At 42.6% G+C, this 17,530-nt stretch overlaps 3 protein-coding genes across 4 annotated transcripts in view; 2 read left to right on the plus strand and 1 right to left on the minus strand.

Annotated features, from left to right (window-relative positions):
* The window catches only part of cd9a (CD9 molecule a), a 6,762-nt gene extending 2,534 nt beyond the window's left edge, over positions 1 to 4,228 (plus strand). For both annotated transcript variants that reach the window (XM_071529534.1, XM_071529535.1), the window contains exons 2-8: positions 684 to 786; positions 1,007 to 1,104; positions 1,666 to 1,740; positions 2,037 to 2,138; positions 2,547 to 2,636; positions 3,015 to 3,098; positions 3,217 to 4,228. In XM_071529534.1, coding sequence (XP_071385635.1) covers positions 684 to 786; positions 1,007 to 1,104; positions 1,666 to 1,740; positions 2,037 to 2,138; positions 2,547 to 2,636; positions 3,015 to 3,098; positions 3,217 to 3,282 — 618 coding nt within the window. In that variant the 3' untranslated portion in view covers positions 3,283 to 4,228. The remainder of the gene's footprint in view (positions 1 to 683; positions 787 to 1,006; positions 1,105 to 1,665; positions 1,741 to 2,036; positions 2,139 to 2,546; positions 2,637 to 3,014; positions 3,099 to 3,216) is intronic.
* Positions 4,229 to 5,156: 928 nt separating this feature from the next.
* bbs10 (Bardet-Biedl syndrome 10) lies at positions 5,157 to 8,684 on the minus strand. Its single transcript, XM_071529531.1, has 4 exons — positions 8,664 to 8,684; positions 7,625 to 7,824; positions 6,566 to 7,540; positions 5,157 to 6,420 (listed from the first exon to the last, which is right to left on the minus strand). Exons 2-4 carry the CDS (start codon positions 7,813 to 7,815, stop codon positions 5,553 to 5,555), a joined length of 2,034 nt encoding a protein of 677 aa, XP_071385632.1. The 5' UTR covers positions 7,816 to 7,824; positions 8,664 to 8,684; the 3' UTR covers positions 5,157 to 5,552.
* A 3,254-nt stretch (positions 8,685 to 11,938) lies between these two features.
* On the plus strand, positions 11,939 to 15,617 carry LOC139652448 (synaptotagmin-1-like). Its single transcript, XM_071529533.1, has 8 exons — positions 11,939 to 12,092; positions 12,270 to 12,457; positions 13,020 to 13,133; positions 13,271 to 13,438; positions 13,606 to 13,773; positions 14,320 to 14,437; positions 15,155 to 15,288; positions 15,411 to 15,617. The coding sequence occupies exons 1-8, from the start codon at positions 11,939 to 11,941 to the stop codon at positions 15,615 to 15,617; spliced, it is 1,251 nt and encodes a 416-aa protein (XP_071385634.1).
* Positions 15,618 to 17,530: the final 1,913 nt, after the last annotated feature.

Raw genomic sequence — 17,530 nt, forward strand, 5'->3', positions numbered from 1 at the left:
GGACACATAATGCATAATAAAGGAATGTGTGTGAACATACATAAACATACATACATAAACATACATAAAGGAGCAAGCAGGGAACCTTGCTTTCTTTTCTCTCATCCCTCCAACTTCTCTGATGATGAGACTGGTCTTGTTCTCTGGTCTAGTTAGGCTGTTACATCATCAATAGCACATTCACAGGCATACCATTATTTACACACCCACGTACACAAAGACACACATACACTCACATGTACACATACACACAAATACACACACATTACATCATACCCTGCATCCCCCTTGCAGTGTATGTGAAACCACTGGATTGGTAAAAAATCAGTGTGGCTGTGCCGCAGTTAGAAAGCTTTTTTAGCTGCTATAGTTCTGTCTCTCTGCTATCTGTTGAGTTCTCCTTGCAAACTAAGCCTTGAGAGGCTGAATGTGATTTTGTCTGGGTTTGTTAGAAATGTGACACTAAGGCATGTTAATGAACTATGCAGATATGCTTAAATTGTGGTTAAGAGCTTAACCTGTGATGAGGAAAAGCAGAAGTAGCTGTCACGTTATGGCCTATTTAAAGATTTGTGCTGCTGTGGACATACCCAGGCTGTGTACAATACATTCAATAAATGAACAGAATTAGTGCACTGTATGTGATAATATAATCTATATATGTGTGTGTTTTTGTGTATCAGCTTGCAGGCACGGCTGTCTTGGCCATAGGCCTGTGGCTCAGATTCGACCCGAAGACCAAAGGCCTGTTTGAAGGATCAGACTCTCCATATGTCTTTTACACAGGTAAGATGTGCTCAGCCTTGATGTCTTAGAGCCTGAAAATTATTTAGAACAACTTCAGTGAGGGATAATTATTCATCATTTAGTAAATTTACTTTAACTGCTACATAAGACATAAGTCTCAGCAAGGATTTGGTTTCATGTGGGCTAAAATTTGTGCAAAACCCAAAATATGCTTGCATATGTATGTGACGCGTGTGTGTGTGTGTGTGTTTGTTTGTAGGTGTATATATCCTGATAGGAGCTGGAGCACTGATGATGGTGGTGGGCTTTCTGGGATGTTGTGGAGCCATCCAGGAGTCTCCCTGTATGCTGGGACTGGTTAGTACAACTCTTTATTCTTAATCAACTGTATCTTCTCACTCTACTCATTTTTCCTGACTAACCAACAACGTAATTATTTTTCAACACCTTCAAATTCAGAGTTTCATTCTCTCTGAGGCTAGTAATGTCAAGTTTTGCCAGTGTTGTCAGTCAGCAGCACAAGCTAAGCCTTGGACTTGGGCTGATTATCCCACTTTAGCAAGTGTGGATGGTGGACTGACCTTGGGCTAAGTAAGAAATATGAGATGTCTCTCTTCATCAGTGTTTACTGAACAGTCTCAAGGCCAGAGAAGACTCTCTTGTTTGCCTCGCACTTGTTCCCTCCCTCCCTCACTCCCTCCCTGTCTGTCTCTAATCTTCTTGCACTAAATCTCTCAGGAGGAGGAGTCTATGTTAATTGGGTGCAGCTCCAGTCAAATGACCTGATTTGCTTATGCACGCACGCAAGCAAACTTGCAAAAGACATGCGCACAAGCAAGCATGCATGCATGCAGACACACACACACACACACACACAAGATCCATAGCTGATATTGATTTTGTCTATTCCTTGTGCAGTTCTTCTTCTTCCTGCTCATCATATTTGCCATTGAAGTCGCAGCTGGAATCTGGGGATTCTCCAACCAAAGCAAGGTAACTTACATAGGGAAGGTAACTGACATTATAATAATAATTGTATTTATGTAGCATCTAATTTTATTTTCAGCAAAGTTACACAGTGCTCTACAGCGACAAGTGAGTAAAACAGAGGTAGTAAAACAGAGGTAATAAAACCAGTCAAAAGCACACAGTAGGAAAATAAAAGCCAAAAACAATTACAACAATGCTTTTCTGTGAAAGTTTTAACTAGGGATTTGAAAGACATTGTGAAAAAGTTGCATTCATCTGCTTCCCAGTGTCTTATTAAACTGCTTTGTGGTGTGTTGCAGGTTGTTGATGACATCACAACGTTCTACATGGAGACATACAACAACTACAAGTCCACAGGAGATGAACGGCTGCGCGAGACACTGCGGGTGATTCAAACTGGGGTGAGCCATCTTTGATCGGAGCTACACCGAGTCACGTAGTTGCTGTGACTCAACTTTGAGCCAAACATGAATCTGATCAAGATAATTTGGCACAAAAGTTATTCCCAGGCTAATGCATTCCAGTAGGAAGTGGCTAATTAGTATCTGGCAATGCAGGCTGGAGTTTTTTCTCACTGTGCGGTGATGACAGTGAAACATTTCTTCAAAATCAGCTCACCACATCAAGCTTATTTAAATTGTCCATATTAAATACATATTTTTTCCCTAATTGCCAGGATGTCTAGCAATTGTACATTCATTATTTTCAACTTGAAATACTGTCATTTTGTAGAAAATTAGCGATACATTTTTTCCTTCTTGTAACCCATCTGGTTCTCTAAGAGTGTGTGTATGTGTGTGTGTTTTCAGTTGAACTGCTGTGGACCGACTGGTACTGTCGTAGATTCTGCCAAAGACACCTGTCCCCAGGGAGACTTGCTTGAGAAGTTCATTACTAAGGTACAGTTACCTTGCATGTGTGTTTAGAAAGGATGCCGACACACTCAAGCACTTAAGCCAAGAGATGCAGAATGAGAAATGATCAGTCAAGACGATCCAAGAGATCTAACAGATGTCAGACATGTTTCGGCTCCGCGGGGGCAAAGGCAATTGTGTCAACTCCATAATGGTCACACTTGTATCACACAAGTTTATCAGTCCTCCCTTTGCAGACTAATTCCCTCACCCTCCTTGCGGTGTTACTATGGCAACAATGGTTTATTGAAGCCTGTGGAAGACTGCATGCTCGTAGCCAGTCTCTTGTGTGTGCCATAACACATGTTCAGCATGGGTTTAGAGGGAGAAAGAATAAAAGGAATCATGGATTGTGCGTTGCAGAGCTGTCCTGATGCCATCGATGAGGTGTTTGACTCCAAGCTTCACATCATAGGAGGAGTGGGGATCACCATCGCGGTTGTTATGGTAAGTGTCTGATAGTTAATTGTAACTCACAGTGTCAACATGTCTGCTCAGTATGCTGGAAAGAAAGAGGCATGGATTCAATGAAAAACTAAAGTATCTCTCCCCCTCTCTCTTTCAGGTGTTTGGGATGATCTTCAGCATGCTCCTGTGCTGCGCCATCAGGAAGTCTCGGGAGGTGGTGTGATGACGACCCCCACCATCGCACCCCCAAGTCCTTGTTAATGTTGCATGATGTCATTCTCAGAGTCACATGACTCTTCACTGCCAATAGAAACACTGCTCAGGGGGGATAAGCTAAGCTAGGCTCGGTACAGATATTCCTGATCGTTACATCATACACATCTGCTGAGTTACGTGATGGATGATTTATACATCAGGTGTAACTGTACCGCCCAGCGCTCAGGCCAACCTTCCTGGACTAGATAGATGCGATGTGGTTGATAGGCCCCACTATAGAATGGGTGTCATCTGTGCTTCAATGGAAATGTAGTACAGAAATGTGTAATTTGTGGTCATTTGATTGAAATTAGTGTTTGTGAACTGCTAATTATCTCAACAAAGGATCATATTATTGTATTTTAAGCACATTTCTGTCGATATCACTGCGGGCCACCCACTGGCAAGAAGGGTCATGGTCCAGGGCCAAAAAAAACAACCACCACCACCACTTCAGCACAATGCAGCAAATAGCCAATGAAATCCTATCATTCCTTCTCTAATAACATTGAAATCAAACCATGGTGACTAGTAGCCAATGAAATGTCAGGCTGTGAACTGTGGTGAGTGTGGTGTTTCCCAGCTTGGCATTAGAGTAGCATCTTGGTTCCTTCAGTGTAATTAAACTTGTTCATTTGTTCCTCTCCTCTTTCTTTCTCCATCCCCCTATTTGCCCATGCTGAAAACGCCTTCAAGTTTCTGACTTATTTTGTATGTCTTTTTTTTTTTCATTTGTAAAAGATTTCTAAACTTAGGTGGTTGTGCGGTACATGCAGTTTTATGAATGATGTAATGTATTTTATAATGTTCTTTTCATCTCACAGAGATTGGGTTGATTTATACTGTATGCACTTGTATGTTGCACAGAAACAAAGATGTAAAGAAAGCCAAATAAACCACAGTCTACTAACTCAGTCAGATCTGATATAACCTCTGAATCTGTTTATGCAGCGAGTGCTATGGGTATATTATAATATGGCACATAGCCACTTCTGTCCACACAGTGCAAAAGAGTCAAATGAAGTGTAATTTTTCCACTAGGCCTATCCTCAGAAAGCCACTGTGTACGGTTTATCAACCAGGATATACAGGGCATGTAGGGGTTACAAGGGTGAAGGTGCTTGGGTAAGTCCGAAAACAACTTCCAGGTTCTTTCCATGCACACAGTGGAAAAATAAACAACCTGACCACTGGGCCTGATGCCCCAACTCCTCCTCCCCCTCTTCCTCCCCCCTTTCTCTTCAGTTATTTACAATCATCATGTTTGACTCATCTAGGGTTTGATCCAAAACAAGAACAAAGCCAAGGATTGCCATCTCATCTTAGACCCATCACAGTACACGTGTGGAAAATCACAGTGTTCCAAATTGGGCCTACAAAGTAATTGTGCGCATGCGTGCATGGGAGTCCAGTTAGTGTTAACCTCAAATGACTCACAACTTCCCAAAAGGTTCAGCATGGAGCTCTGTGATTGGTCGAATGTTCCTGTGATCACAGTAACGATCGTGGGGGTTGAAAGCAGGAAGTGAACTCTGATTGGGGTGTCGACAGCTGGGTGTTGCCCTTTCTGACTCCCCGCCCCCATAATAGAGATAACACTGATTATAGAAAAGAGTGTGCATACTTGTGAGACAATGTGTGCAAGTTGCTGTGTGTGTATGCCATTTATGTAACACAGTGTGTACTGGCCAAAGGAACAGGGCAGGAAAGCGGAGATAAGGGAGAGGAATGTTGATAAAAAGGAACTGTGATGAGAATTCAAAAGGAGACAAGCCAACATAAACACTTATACACTCTCACACAACTTCACATTAGCACATAATAGATCACAGAACAGGGGGAGACAAAATTATTCGATAACAAATGCACGTTCTGTCCTAGACAAAGATTACCTCTGAGTCATTCGATGTTTTCTCTCATATTGTTATTGCCAAACCTGGCCTTGATTCAGGACAGGGTGGTACAGCACCAACTTCACATTTTATAGGCCTATAAATGGCACAACACAACAGTTCTGACATGAAATGTTATTTACCATCTCTCTGTGGGAGTATAAAACACTTATATTACAAACAAATGCATTACAAATAATATTGCCCAGGCAAAAAATTTGGTCGTACAATAATTGTCGCAATCTGAGCACAAGTGTGAATCAATTCCTCCAACTTTAGAATGACACCTGAGTTAGTGTTTAGAGAAAATATGATGATGGCATTTATGTCCGGACACAATGCCATCTCAGTCCTCATCCTGTTCCTCTGTGTCCTCCAGGGAACTGTTTGAGTGTCTGCGAGGCAGTTTGTGTAACGGTGTGTGTGCGTGCAACACAGCGTCCGCTCGCAGAAGACTTCTGACACACTGCAGCACGGCCAGAATCAGTTGGTATTTACAGGAGACAGATTCAAGGCCTGAGTCCAACACAGAAACTTCTGACACTAAGTCAGCCTTTCTGCAACAATCCACACTTGGTTCACTGTCCTCCAGAGGGCCATTACTTCTACCATGACTCTGCATGGGACTTCTGTTATGCTCATGTTTGTGTATGGGGCTGAATGGGTGGCCATAGTTTTGCATATAACTCAGGACCAGAACTTGAGTGTGCAGGAAGCGACGAGGACTGTGGGAGTAAATCTGTCGGGGCACGCTCAGTAGAGCATCTGCCAACAGTTGGGACAGAGCAGGTAAACCTGTATCGGTGTGAGATGGGGTGTGTAGATCTGAGATCGCAGAGAGAGATCTGAGAGTGCAGCCATGCTGTAGGAGGGCGTGATGTAACAGAAACTCAAATGTCCCACCAACAGGTATGACACAGCCCGGCTCCAACACACACCTCTGGGAGGTAGTGTCATTGATGGGTGTGCATGTGGTTTCGTCTGCGTGCTTGTCCACGTGCAAAGATTTGCTTTTGTGTGAGTGTGAGGTTCTCTTCACCACTGTAGCTGCAGTCGTACGCATGGCCTCCCAAGTTGTAATCAGCATGCGGAGAGCATCTCGAAACGCACATGCACACTGGTCTGTCTGCCCTTCCCCCGGTCCACAAATCACCAGACTGTAGGGTTTGACCACGGCCCTTTCCTCAGACTCATGGAAAGCCACATGGACATACCTGTGGAAGAGAACAAGACATTTCAATTATGATTTACATGAATCAACAAGATGAACAAACTTCAATAATCAAAGCCCTATGGTGTGTGCATGTGTGTGTCTGTGTGTGTATGAATGAGTGTGAAAAAGAAGTTGTGTTTTCAAACCTGTGGGCTCCCAGCAGTATAGGTCGGCAAAAGGTCAGCGTAGCTACATGCTCCTGTCCAATCAGCCAGGAGTCTGAGACAGGCGCAGCTCCACTTAGCTGAGCGAAGAGAGAGAGCTCGTCTTCACTGACACACTCCACCACACACATCTTGGCCAGTCCAGCTAAAGCCAGAACGGCCTCTGACTGTTTCACTGCAGAGAGGAGCAGAGAGACACCCAAACTCTGCAAGGTTGCAATCACACACTCTAGCGACCTCTCTGTCCAGGCACTATATCTCACAATACTTCTCTCCTTCCCTCTTTTCTCCTCCCCACCTCCCAGCTCCAGCACTGCTCCTGCATTGAGAACTTTTGGCTGCAGGTAGCCAGTGAACACTGCAGCTTTGATTGGATGGTGGTCAGTCTGAGGGCATGGTGTAGAGAAATCCCTGTGAATGACCTGTCCCTCAATCAAACGTGAACAACTAACAGGGAAGCCTGATACAGGTGTATGCAACGCAGGGAAGTTGTCATCTATAAAACGGAGTGTCAGGGAAGGGGGGTCGTCTTTACGCTTCCAGTGAGAGAGAAGTTCACAGGTAAGGTGGCTGATAAAGTCACAGTTGGTGCGCCCCAGCCGGGTGTGAAAGAAGGCTGCCAACAGCTTTTGCACAGAGTGTGTGTCTGCGTCAGTGTGAGCTGGGACTTGTGCCTCTGCAGTTCCATCTTCCCACGAAAGAGTACCTCCATACGGGACCACTCCCACAGCGATGACATCACCCAGCTCCTCCAATCCAAATGCCAGCAGCTTGTCTGCCAAGCGTCTGGCAGTGGCAGCCCCTGCTGCTTCCCTGGAGGTATAGGTGTGAGACACATTAGGCTCCCTGGAGGCCGCTGCATCAATCACACGTAGTAATGACGCCAGCAGTAGAATAAAGGTCTTGGATCCATCCCCTGTGACAGCACTGTGCTTCCACACACAATCCACCACCATCCTACAACAAAAAATCATGGATATTTAGTACAGGACCAACTCACATTCTTGAAACAGCATTAAAGAGAAATTTTCTGCATGTTACCTGGCGAGTGGGTGCTCCAGTCGGAGTGCTGTGAGGATGCGTGTCCCACTGCGGCTCAACATCACCTGTCCTGTATCGCGGGTGAACAGCACCTGACCCCCATCAGGGCCAAAGCTGCGGAGGACCACGGCCTCCAGCACAGACACTGTCTGCAGGACATGTTTCAGGTGAAGACGCTCCACCTGCAGCATCCCCCGACTCTGGTGAGGCACAGAGACTGAGCTTTAAGAAGGGTTAGGTAAGAGTTGTATGTGTGAGATGCTGTTTCAGTGGCCAATTGCCACTGAATAAAAAACATTTGGCTACTGGTCCAGGGTTTTCTTATTTATATTACATGAATTATCCTAGTGAGTCAGCATTTAGCATCACATGCAGTGTCCAAAATTAACGGTTTGGCTCACCTGCCAGCGGCTGCTATCAGTAAACAAAAAAAAATGTACCTGGCCAAATTATTGAATGTACAGTTTTCATAGAAATATGTCACCCTTCCGGTTTACAGTGCTATTCCATGTGTAGAATCAGGTACATGTGAGTTAATTTAAATACACATCTCTCACCTATAATGGATCAAGTTAGTAATTAATCATAGTGCAACAGAACTCAACATTACCACATGGCGGCTATTAAATTAGGATGATGGTTACACGCCTACACAAACCATGTTACTTCAGTAACTGATGCATATAGCTACCTTTCTAATGTCAGTTTTGAGGTATTTAGAATAATCCCTCATGTTAAGTAATAATTATGTCCCTTTAACGACGGTGTGCTTTTGCTCTAAAGATTTCAAGATTTAACCTACGGTATGCTTTTGCAGTAAAGACAGCTTGAATTTCGACTACAGTTAACATGTTGTAGCTACATTCACAGCTAGCTAGCTAACATTAGCGTTAGTTACACTGAGCTCCTTAGCTGCCCTGGGGAACATGTTTTGTTATCACCCGTAGTTATGACTGAACGCAGCGCTGTCAAACTAGTATAAAACCGGAGAGAAAACATTCGTTTCAAACAACAAAAGCTTTAATTTGTGAAGACTCACCAGCAATCTGACAGAAACGCTTCCCTCTGTATCCTAGAAACGAGGCTTCTTCTGTCATTAAATGGGTGCAATTTGGATCAGAAAAGCCTCATATCGCCACCTAGTGCATGGAGGATCGATTCGTCTGAAACTGTATACTTAATTTGTCCCATATAAATCAATGACATTACAGTCATTTAATATGTAATGGATAGTTCTTCAATACAGTACAGTGCAATTCGTCTCTTATGAGAGACTGTGAAGGGCTTACTTCAAAGTTTGCTCTTCACATTTGTATTGATATTGGTTCACAAGTGTTTTACATACTGTATACGTGTGCAGGTGTTACATTGTGCAGCCTATATTTATGTATGTCAGTATTTATAGTATGCTCTTATGTGGGAGTGTTTAATACATGTATGTGCAAGTATTTGATATGTTTGTGTAAATACTATATATTCACTTAGTCACACTCAACACATAAAGCCTTCCTCATACTTTACTACAAATAAACATTTCATTTGTTTCTGGTAAATTCTTTCTTCTCAAGTTCACTCTGAGTACTCTTTTAGGAAAGACAATACAGACATAAAAGCACTAAGGATGAAAGGGGGCTTCCTGCTGTATGTCAGTTTGAGATTCCTACGTGGGTTTGGGTCAGTCACCCTACAAGCTGTCACGCTGTCTAAATCACAAACATTTTTAAAGGATGAATCACCAGAACTGTTCTAAAAATGTTTGTAAACAGTTAGAGAAATACAGAGAGAGAGAGAGTCATGGAGAGAGGTTATGTGGAGTCAGGCTAACTTCTGTCTCTCTCTCTCTCTCTCTCTCTCTCTCTCCCTCTCTCTCTCTCTCGCTCTCTGCCTCTGTACAGTATCTCTGTTCATCTCTGGTATCTCAAGGTGAACTGGGCGGGGCCAGAACTTGATCTCTGTGTTGCTGCAGAAACCACATCCTAAGGTTCTAATTCAGGCAACATCATCTATACATAGACAATATGAGACAGGTCCGCAGCAATTGCCAGATGCACGCACATGCACGCGCACATGCACACAAACACGCACACACACACACACACAGAGCTGTCCACTCTGAATGTAAATGTCCTCTATTGCTGAAGTCTCAGTATGCTAACGAGCCTTTAAAAAGCCGTGTCACTACACTAATGAATATTCATCGCTGGCCTGGTGAGGGTGACCTGTGGGGACGGGATAGAGGTCACAAGAGGTGGGGCAGCAAGCACAGGGACGAGCGATCCCTTGAGACCTGAATGGGCAGAAAAGAACACACTCACGCGTTCACATAACACACACAAACACACACACACACACACACACACACACACACACAAGTGACCGAGCTGTGACTCTCCACCCACCCCACTCCCGACCCCATCCGGTCCTAACATCTCTCTCTTTATGTCTCTTTCTCTCTTTCTTGATCCTTCTCTCACACACCTGTGCTCCTCGTCTTGATGTCTAAAGTCTGGTGAGAGATAAAAAACAAAGGACAACGCACTGCCACTCCTCCTTACCTCACTCCTTTCCTCCGCCTCTCCCGCCCTCTCCGGTCCTGTCATCTTTTTTCTCCTCCTCCTCCTCCTCCTCTATTCTCTCTCTAAGGAGGCAAAGGAGTACCTGTGAGCTTGAACACTGGCGCTGGGACGAGCGAATACAGGTACGTCTCTTCCTTCTATTTATACTTCCTTTTTGTTTCATTATCAATCCCTCCATCTAAACTACTTTAATTTATTTCTCTCTCTATTTCTACTGTCAGTAAATATTAATTGTGTGTAGACCCAAGAATGAAAGATTGCCTATGATGTTAATCAGGTCATTGTGCACTGTGCAGGTCATTATCTGTTATTTACTGGATATTGACTGGAGTACAACAATAAAATCAGCATAGGTAATATATCACCGTTATCGTGTGAAAACCTTGTAACTCCAGTTTTGATGGTTTTCGTATTTTCACTTCAACTGAAAGATTACATGTCCGACCCGTTGGGCTTATGAAACTAGAAAACCCATTGGATAAAATCAGTAATGCATGGTCATCAGGCTAAAAGCAGCGCCGTTTTTTCTTCATTCCTGAAAAGTTAATATTTTGGAGATACAAGGTTTTCACCCGACAGCAATAATATATTTGAAATAGTGCACTTGTAACCTTCAACAACATCAGAAGTTGGAAGACCATATGGTGTGAATGTCATTATCACTTTTGCGATGGAAACAAGAGGGGAAAAAGAAAATTATTCATATGAACAATTTTAACTTCTCATCTCTCTATTCTGTAATGGCATTTGATGAAAATATAAAAGTCCTGAATGATTCATGAGTCATAATAAGTTACACTTTAATACAATAATATATCCAGGCAACCAGCAGGGAAGTATGTGTGATTTATATATTTCTATTTCTATTTGGTCCAACATCGTATTTGACCTCACTAGCCCTTCCACTGAAATTTCCTTGACTCTCTCCAATTTCCCCTGCTGTTATTAGTATACCAGCAGTGACGGCTTTTATTTTAGCCAGTATTATCGTTTCAGAAGGCTCCTGGTGAAGGATCCCGGAAAAGCAGAGATCTACGGAGGACAGAGTGTGTTTGGGTGTGAGATCGCATCTGCTGAGTCAGACACAGATACTCAATACCTGGGACGTCTGCAGAATAGAAAACAACATATCAAAATATTTTTTTTGCAGTTATGACGCACTTGGGCGTTAACTCAGCGTGACTTTTCTCTCGCGTATTTTGGTAGCCCACGCCGAGCATGACCTTGGCACGTATTCTCACCTCTGGCAGCTGGTATACTGTAGAACATCAGCACACCAGTACAGATCCACACATGACGCTTCGACTCCACATCCCCTCTCTGCTCCTCCTTCCCTCCCCTCCCTGTCAGCAGGTTTGGCAGAGACAGCAGGCTTGTATATCCTGTGTTCAAGAGTTAGTGCCAGGCCAGCAGAAACAGGAGAGGCCATCTGACACTGATAGTCATACGCTGTCTATAAGCACATCATTGCATCAAATGCACCTGATCAATGGCATTTATGGAAACTCTGCTCTGCTGTGTGTGTGTGTGTGTGGTTGGTGTTTCTGAATGGTTGCTTGCTTCCTCAAAAGTCTTTTTTTGTGCATTTTTTGAGGGAAGATCCAAGCGTTTCCTTTTCTGTTTTGCTCAATTGTGATGTTCCATATATATTACACGGGTGATTTTGCTGGGCTGATCCATCTCTCTCCCTCTATCCCTATTCTAGTTTAACCCTGGATCCACTGACACACATTACATAATGACTGGGAATCGTCGAGCTGCCCCAGCAGCACCGGGCACCCCGACCACCCATATCCACACACCGAATGCCACCGCTACCCCACAGCCTGGCGGGGAACAGTCTGAAGGACACAACCCCAAGAAGTTTATGAGTGAGCTACGTCACCTCCACAGTGAGTTAGCGACCTATCAGAGGAGAGAAATGACAGCTCTCAGCCAATTAGAGTGAGGGATAGATTGAAAAAGTTGTATCCGATCAGGTTTTAATAACTGTGTGGCCTATACTGTTTGAATTAGTGTATGTAAATTAAATATGTTGATATACGTGTGTGTTTTATGTGGATTTGCAGTGCCGTCGTGGGCCGTTGCCGCCCTTTGTATTGTGAGTTTGTGCTTGGTGCTTTCATGTGCTGTATGTGTGTGGAAGAAGTGCTTGAAAAAGAAGGACAAGGACAAGGACAAAGAAAAGGACAAGAAAAAGGGAAAAGAGAAAGGCAAGGGAGGCTTTGACACTGAAATGGATGGAGGTTACAATGAGGTAGGCTGCTACACACACACACACACACACACACACACATACACAAACAGTCTCTCTCTCCCCCTGCAGATGCATTGTCCTTGCAATGTATCAAAGTCCCGACACCCGGGTCACCCAGGACTAGTAAAACTGTCAGTGTGTGTTAAGACTAATGGATTGTTTGCACATCGCTCATGCTGTAGTGGAGGCTAAGATGTGACATGAGTTGTTTTAGGGTGTTGCACTGTCTTCAAAGAAGCAATTCACACCTCCACTCACTAATAGTGTTTGTTTTTTAACATTTGCCTATTCCTTTTAAACGTTAAATAAACCTTAGATAGGTAACACTAGCTTTGAATAAGTGCCTGTGGCTGTAATGCTATACAACCTAAGCCCAAAGCACAAATAGCTAAGCAACCGATCTACAGGTTGTGAGACACAAGGCCTTAATTGATTGCTTGTAATGCTAGATTTTTGACTGCAACTGATGTGTGTATGTACTGTATGGGTGAATATGTGTGTGTGTGTGTGTGTGTGTGTGTGTGTGTGTGTATGCGTGTGTGTGAGTATGTGCATATTATAGCCTCTGAAGGATGATGATAACAAAGAAACAGTGCTGTCAGATAACGAGCCCAAGGAGGAAGAGAAGTTGGGCAGACTACATTTCACATTGGACTACAACTTCACAGACAATACGGTGAGGTGCCAATATTCAGCACGACATACTGCTGATCACTCTGTCAGCTCAAAAATGTCACATTTTCATATATTTTTCTCTTCTGAATTAGCCAAATTATCTTTTCCCTTTATTACCCTCTTCTGCTATCACACTAGCTGGTAGTAGGTATTCTGCAGGCCGCTGAGCTTCCCGCCATGGATGTAGGCGGCAGCTCTGACCCTTACGTCAAACTCTACCTGCTCCCTGACAAAAAGAAAAAGTTTGAGACCAAAGTCCATAGGAAGACCCTCGAGCCCACCTTCAATGAGACTTTCACGTTTAAGGTGAATTTAAACTCATAGATAAGTGACAAATTCAGAGTTACTGCTTCTGATTGCCTTGGGGTCCAATCCATAACACATCACATGTCTCAAATCGTAGTCTTTGGTGTGTATGTGCGTGCATGTGTGTGTTTGTGTGTGTGTGTGTGTGTGTGTGTGTGTGTGTGTAGGTACCATACACTGAGCTGGGCGGCAAGACTCTGGTGATGACGGTGTACGACTTTGATCGTTTCTCAAAACACGACGCCATAGGAGCTGTGCGGGTCCCGATGAGCAGTGTGGACTTCAGCCAGTCTCTCCAGGAGTGGAGGGACCTGCAGAAGGCAGAGAAGGAGGAGGTGGGAACAGAGTGAGAGGAGGAGGAGAGGAGGTGGGAACAGAGTGAGAGGAAGAGAGGAGATGAAAATAGGGCTGCGCAATACTGACAAAAAATAATCACACTGTAATGTTTTTCTAAAATGGCAATTCAGTATGAAATTATCTGAATTAACATTAATATAAAGGAATATCATAACAATGAATACATTATGTACACAAGCCTTTTTTTATTCTAGTTATAAATGTGCAAAAAAAATTGTGTTTGTGTGTAGAGAGGGAGCAAGGTTGCTTGCGCTTTGGATTTGTTTGGTTTGAGTAAAATCTAAGATTTTCTCTGATATTTAAAATTGATTTCTAGGTGAGGGATTCTGCACAGCACCAGAAGCTTGTTTTTAGGAGGGAAAACAGCTCTTCCTTTAAGGAAAAATTGCAGCCTCTTGCAATTTGGATATTGCAGCAGTCAATATTGCAGCTTCAACCTTTTTTATTGTAATTGTGAAGCCCTAGTTGAAATTACTGGAAGTTTACCATAACAATAACCTCAGCTCTCTCTCTCTCTGTGTCAGAGTGAGCGACTTGGGGATATATGTCTATCGTTGAGGTATGTGCCTACAGCAGGGAAGCTGACAGTGGTGGTTCTGGAGGCTAAAAACCTGAAGAAAATGGATGTGGGTGGTTTGTCAGGTGAGTCAAGGGAAGCGGGGAATCTGGATTTATATTAAGTTCAAATTCAGGTTCCAAGTGGGCTCTTCTTAATGCCACATAGCCATACCGGTGGAGTTGTTTTCAATATACAGTAGATGAAAAAATTCCTCTGACATTTACAACACACAGTGAATGTAAACACAACAGATAGACAATGCAAAGTCCAACCACTGCCTTACATGTAAGTGACATATTGGTTCACAGAATCACATGCAGATATGAGTTTATAACCTCTGACACTGATAAAATTGCTCTTTTGCTTTACCCACTGCTGAAGTAGACTCATAATTATATAAAATGTTTCCCCTATAATTTCATACAGCAGTGTAGGTCAGGGGAAATTTCCTTTTCATGTACTTCCTTTTTCTCCCTGGCCTTGTATCACTTCAAGTTCCTCTTGTAGTTTGAAAAAAATAAATAAAATAAAAGGCTTTTTTTAATACTTACATCATGTATAGTAAAATATGACTAATTATACCATAATTGCCCCAGATTTGTTTGTTCTAATTGAGCAGTAGTGCCAGATGATGAATCCCCTTAACATTTTTATAGCGGCGGATCCACTTTCCTGCAGTTTCTATTTAAGGGAAACTCTGAGGTACAATAGACGTTGTGTTTCACTGATGGAGCTATTCCATCTGTGCCAGGCTGTTGGTCTGCTGCTCCGACATAAAAACTCCCTGTTCTCTCTGTCAGACCCTTATGTGAAGATCCACTTAATGCAGAACGGGAAAAGACTGAAGAAGAAGAAAACAACCATAAAGAAGAACACTCTGAACCCTTATTACAACGAGTCATTCAGCTTTGAAGTGCCATGTGAACAGATAGAGGTACGCACACATATATCATGTACAAATACACACACACACACACACACACTCACACACACACATATGAATGCATTCCATCAGAAAGTCATTAATGTTCACTGTGTGTGTATTTTCACTTATAGAAGGTGCAGATAGCAGTGACTGTGTTGGACTACGATAAGATTGGGAAGAACGATGCCATTGGGAAGGTAGTGCTGGGCGGCACCAGCTCTGGGACTGAGCTACGCCATTGGTCGGACATGCTGGCCAACCCCCGGCGACCAATTGCTCAATGGCACGGCCTGAAACCAGAGGATGAAGTCAACCCTCTGCTCTCCAACAAGAAATGACCTTGTGACCCCAGCAGGGCAGCAGCGGGGCAGCGACGTGCAGCTGTTGTACGAAAACCTTGCGGCATTTACCTCGACTATCGATGTGTGTTCCTACCTCTCCCTCAGTTCTCCTGAAAAACACTTTAAAGCTCCTGCAGCAAGTAAATCTACCCAACAATCCCCAGTCACACCCTTGACACTATCCTCCTCACTATTATGACCCTTATGCTTTTTTCCCTTCAACATGCCCCTCCTCCTGCTTCTCCCTAAGCTTCTATACAGTGTTTTAAACATAGATGTAACATTATGTACAGTGCTATTAAACAAGATGAGATTTTTTTTTTTTTATCCACGTGTTTTTTTTTTCTGATACATTCAATGCTGCTCACCAACATACCAGCCACACCTGATATAGACATGATTTACCTGCAGAGGGAGACAATCCAAAGGCTAAATGAAATGAGATCTGAATATGAATGCTCTTTTGTCGCTACTTCCTTAATTGATCCTCTGTAATCACCTTTAGCTCATTAAATGTTTGGTTGTAATCAATTATTTTGATGTTAACTTATGGAAATCCCCATTCTCTCTCATTACAAAATTTTAAATCATACTTCCCCAAAATATCCTCCACTTAGGCTTTGGGCCATGCAAGAAAGTGTAAGACTGAATTCAGTTTTGGAGTACAGCCTATATGTCAAGAGTAATTGCCCAAAGAAGTGTCTGGCATCACCTGGGGTGGGAACAAACAGGAATACAATATTTTATTTTTCTCCATCCCTTTTTCATCATACTCATCCTATTGCAAAATTATGTATCTTCATTTATGTACGTGATGCTCACTGTCTAAGTGTTAGTTTTACTTTTAGGCCTATTTATCCATGCTTCCCAATATAACACCTTGCTTGCCAGCTTAATCATATCATAAATTAAATTATCTGTAAATTAAATAAACGTCAAATATACAGACGTGGATTAAGTTCTCTGTCCCATATAATCACAGAAGAAAATAAGCCCTGTGCTTTTTTTTTCATTGGTGGAGGAGAGATAAGGTCTATATTATACTAATCAATCTGAGTGGAGCGATAGGCGACATACCCATACATTTCTGTATTATTATTACTATACAGTCCCTCTTGCACCCAACCCAACCCCATAATGCCCAATATGTGCTAAACAGGCCAAATTAGAATGCAGTTCAGTGCTCAGCTAAGGGTGAGTCATTATACTGGTAAATTACCTGCAATTTCTGATGGTTTAGTACGGAATATGACAATATTTAACCTTTATTTTAACCAGGCAAGTCAATTATGAACAAATTTGTATTCACAGTAAGAACTGCAGTAGTTTGCAGAAGGCAACAGAAAGCAAATAAAAACAGTAGCTTAATAAATGTAACGTTAGGCTTATCAAGTGCATAGACCTAATGTGTCCACCACCCTTACCTTCATCTATGCAAACCACATAGATGTTATGTCAGGGTTATGTAGGCTAACAATCAGCTCACTGCTATATGCAATAGGCCTACTGATCAAATTTCATGTTTCAAATATGATAGCTAATGTTACCATAAAATGCAGCATGGCCAATAGTTTGTGGAGTGCAGTTGTGAGATTTGACATAGACTAACCTAACATTTGGCAAAGGCCTGCTTTATATCTTGTTAAATATTTAACCCAAAAAGGTTCTTTAGAAAATAACACCACAAAAGCATAAGATAATGAATATGTGGATTACTCAATTTTGATTTAAAAAAAAAAAAAAAAAAAGTGTACAATATAATAGCCTACATATAATTCCAAGCTCCAATCAGCAAGCATGGTAGAAGTTACTAGCTTAACAGTTGCAAAACTGAACATCTAACTCTCTCTTTGTAGATATCTAAGCAAAATCACAGGTGAACAAATCAGTCCCCGCCCCCAAATAATAGA

This window comes from Centroberyx affinis, unplaced genomic scaffold, assembly GCF_046629955.1.
Source record: "Centroberyx affinis isolate AG114_WGS23_722 - 3 ecotype Tasmania unplaced genomic scaffold, CSIRO-AGI_Caff_v1 ptg001797l_1, whole genome shotgun sequence".
In the NCBI taxonomy this organism is placed as follows: domain Eukaryota; kingdom Metazoa; phylum Chordata; class Actinopteri; order Beryciformes; family Berycidae; genus Centroberyx; species Centroberyx affinis.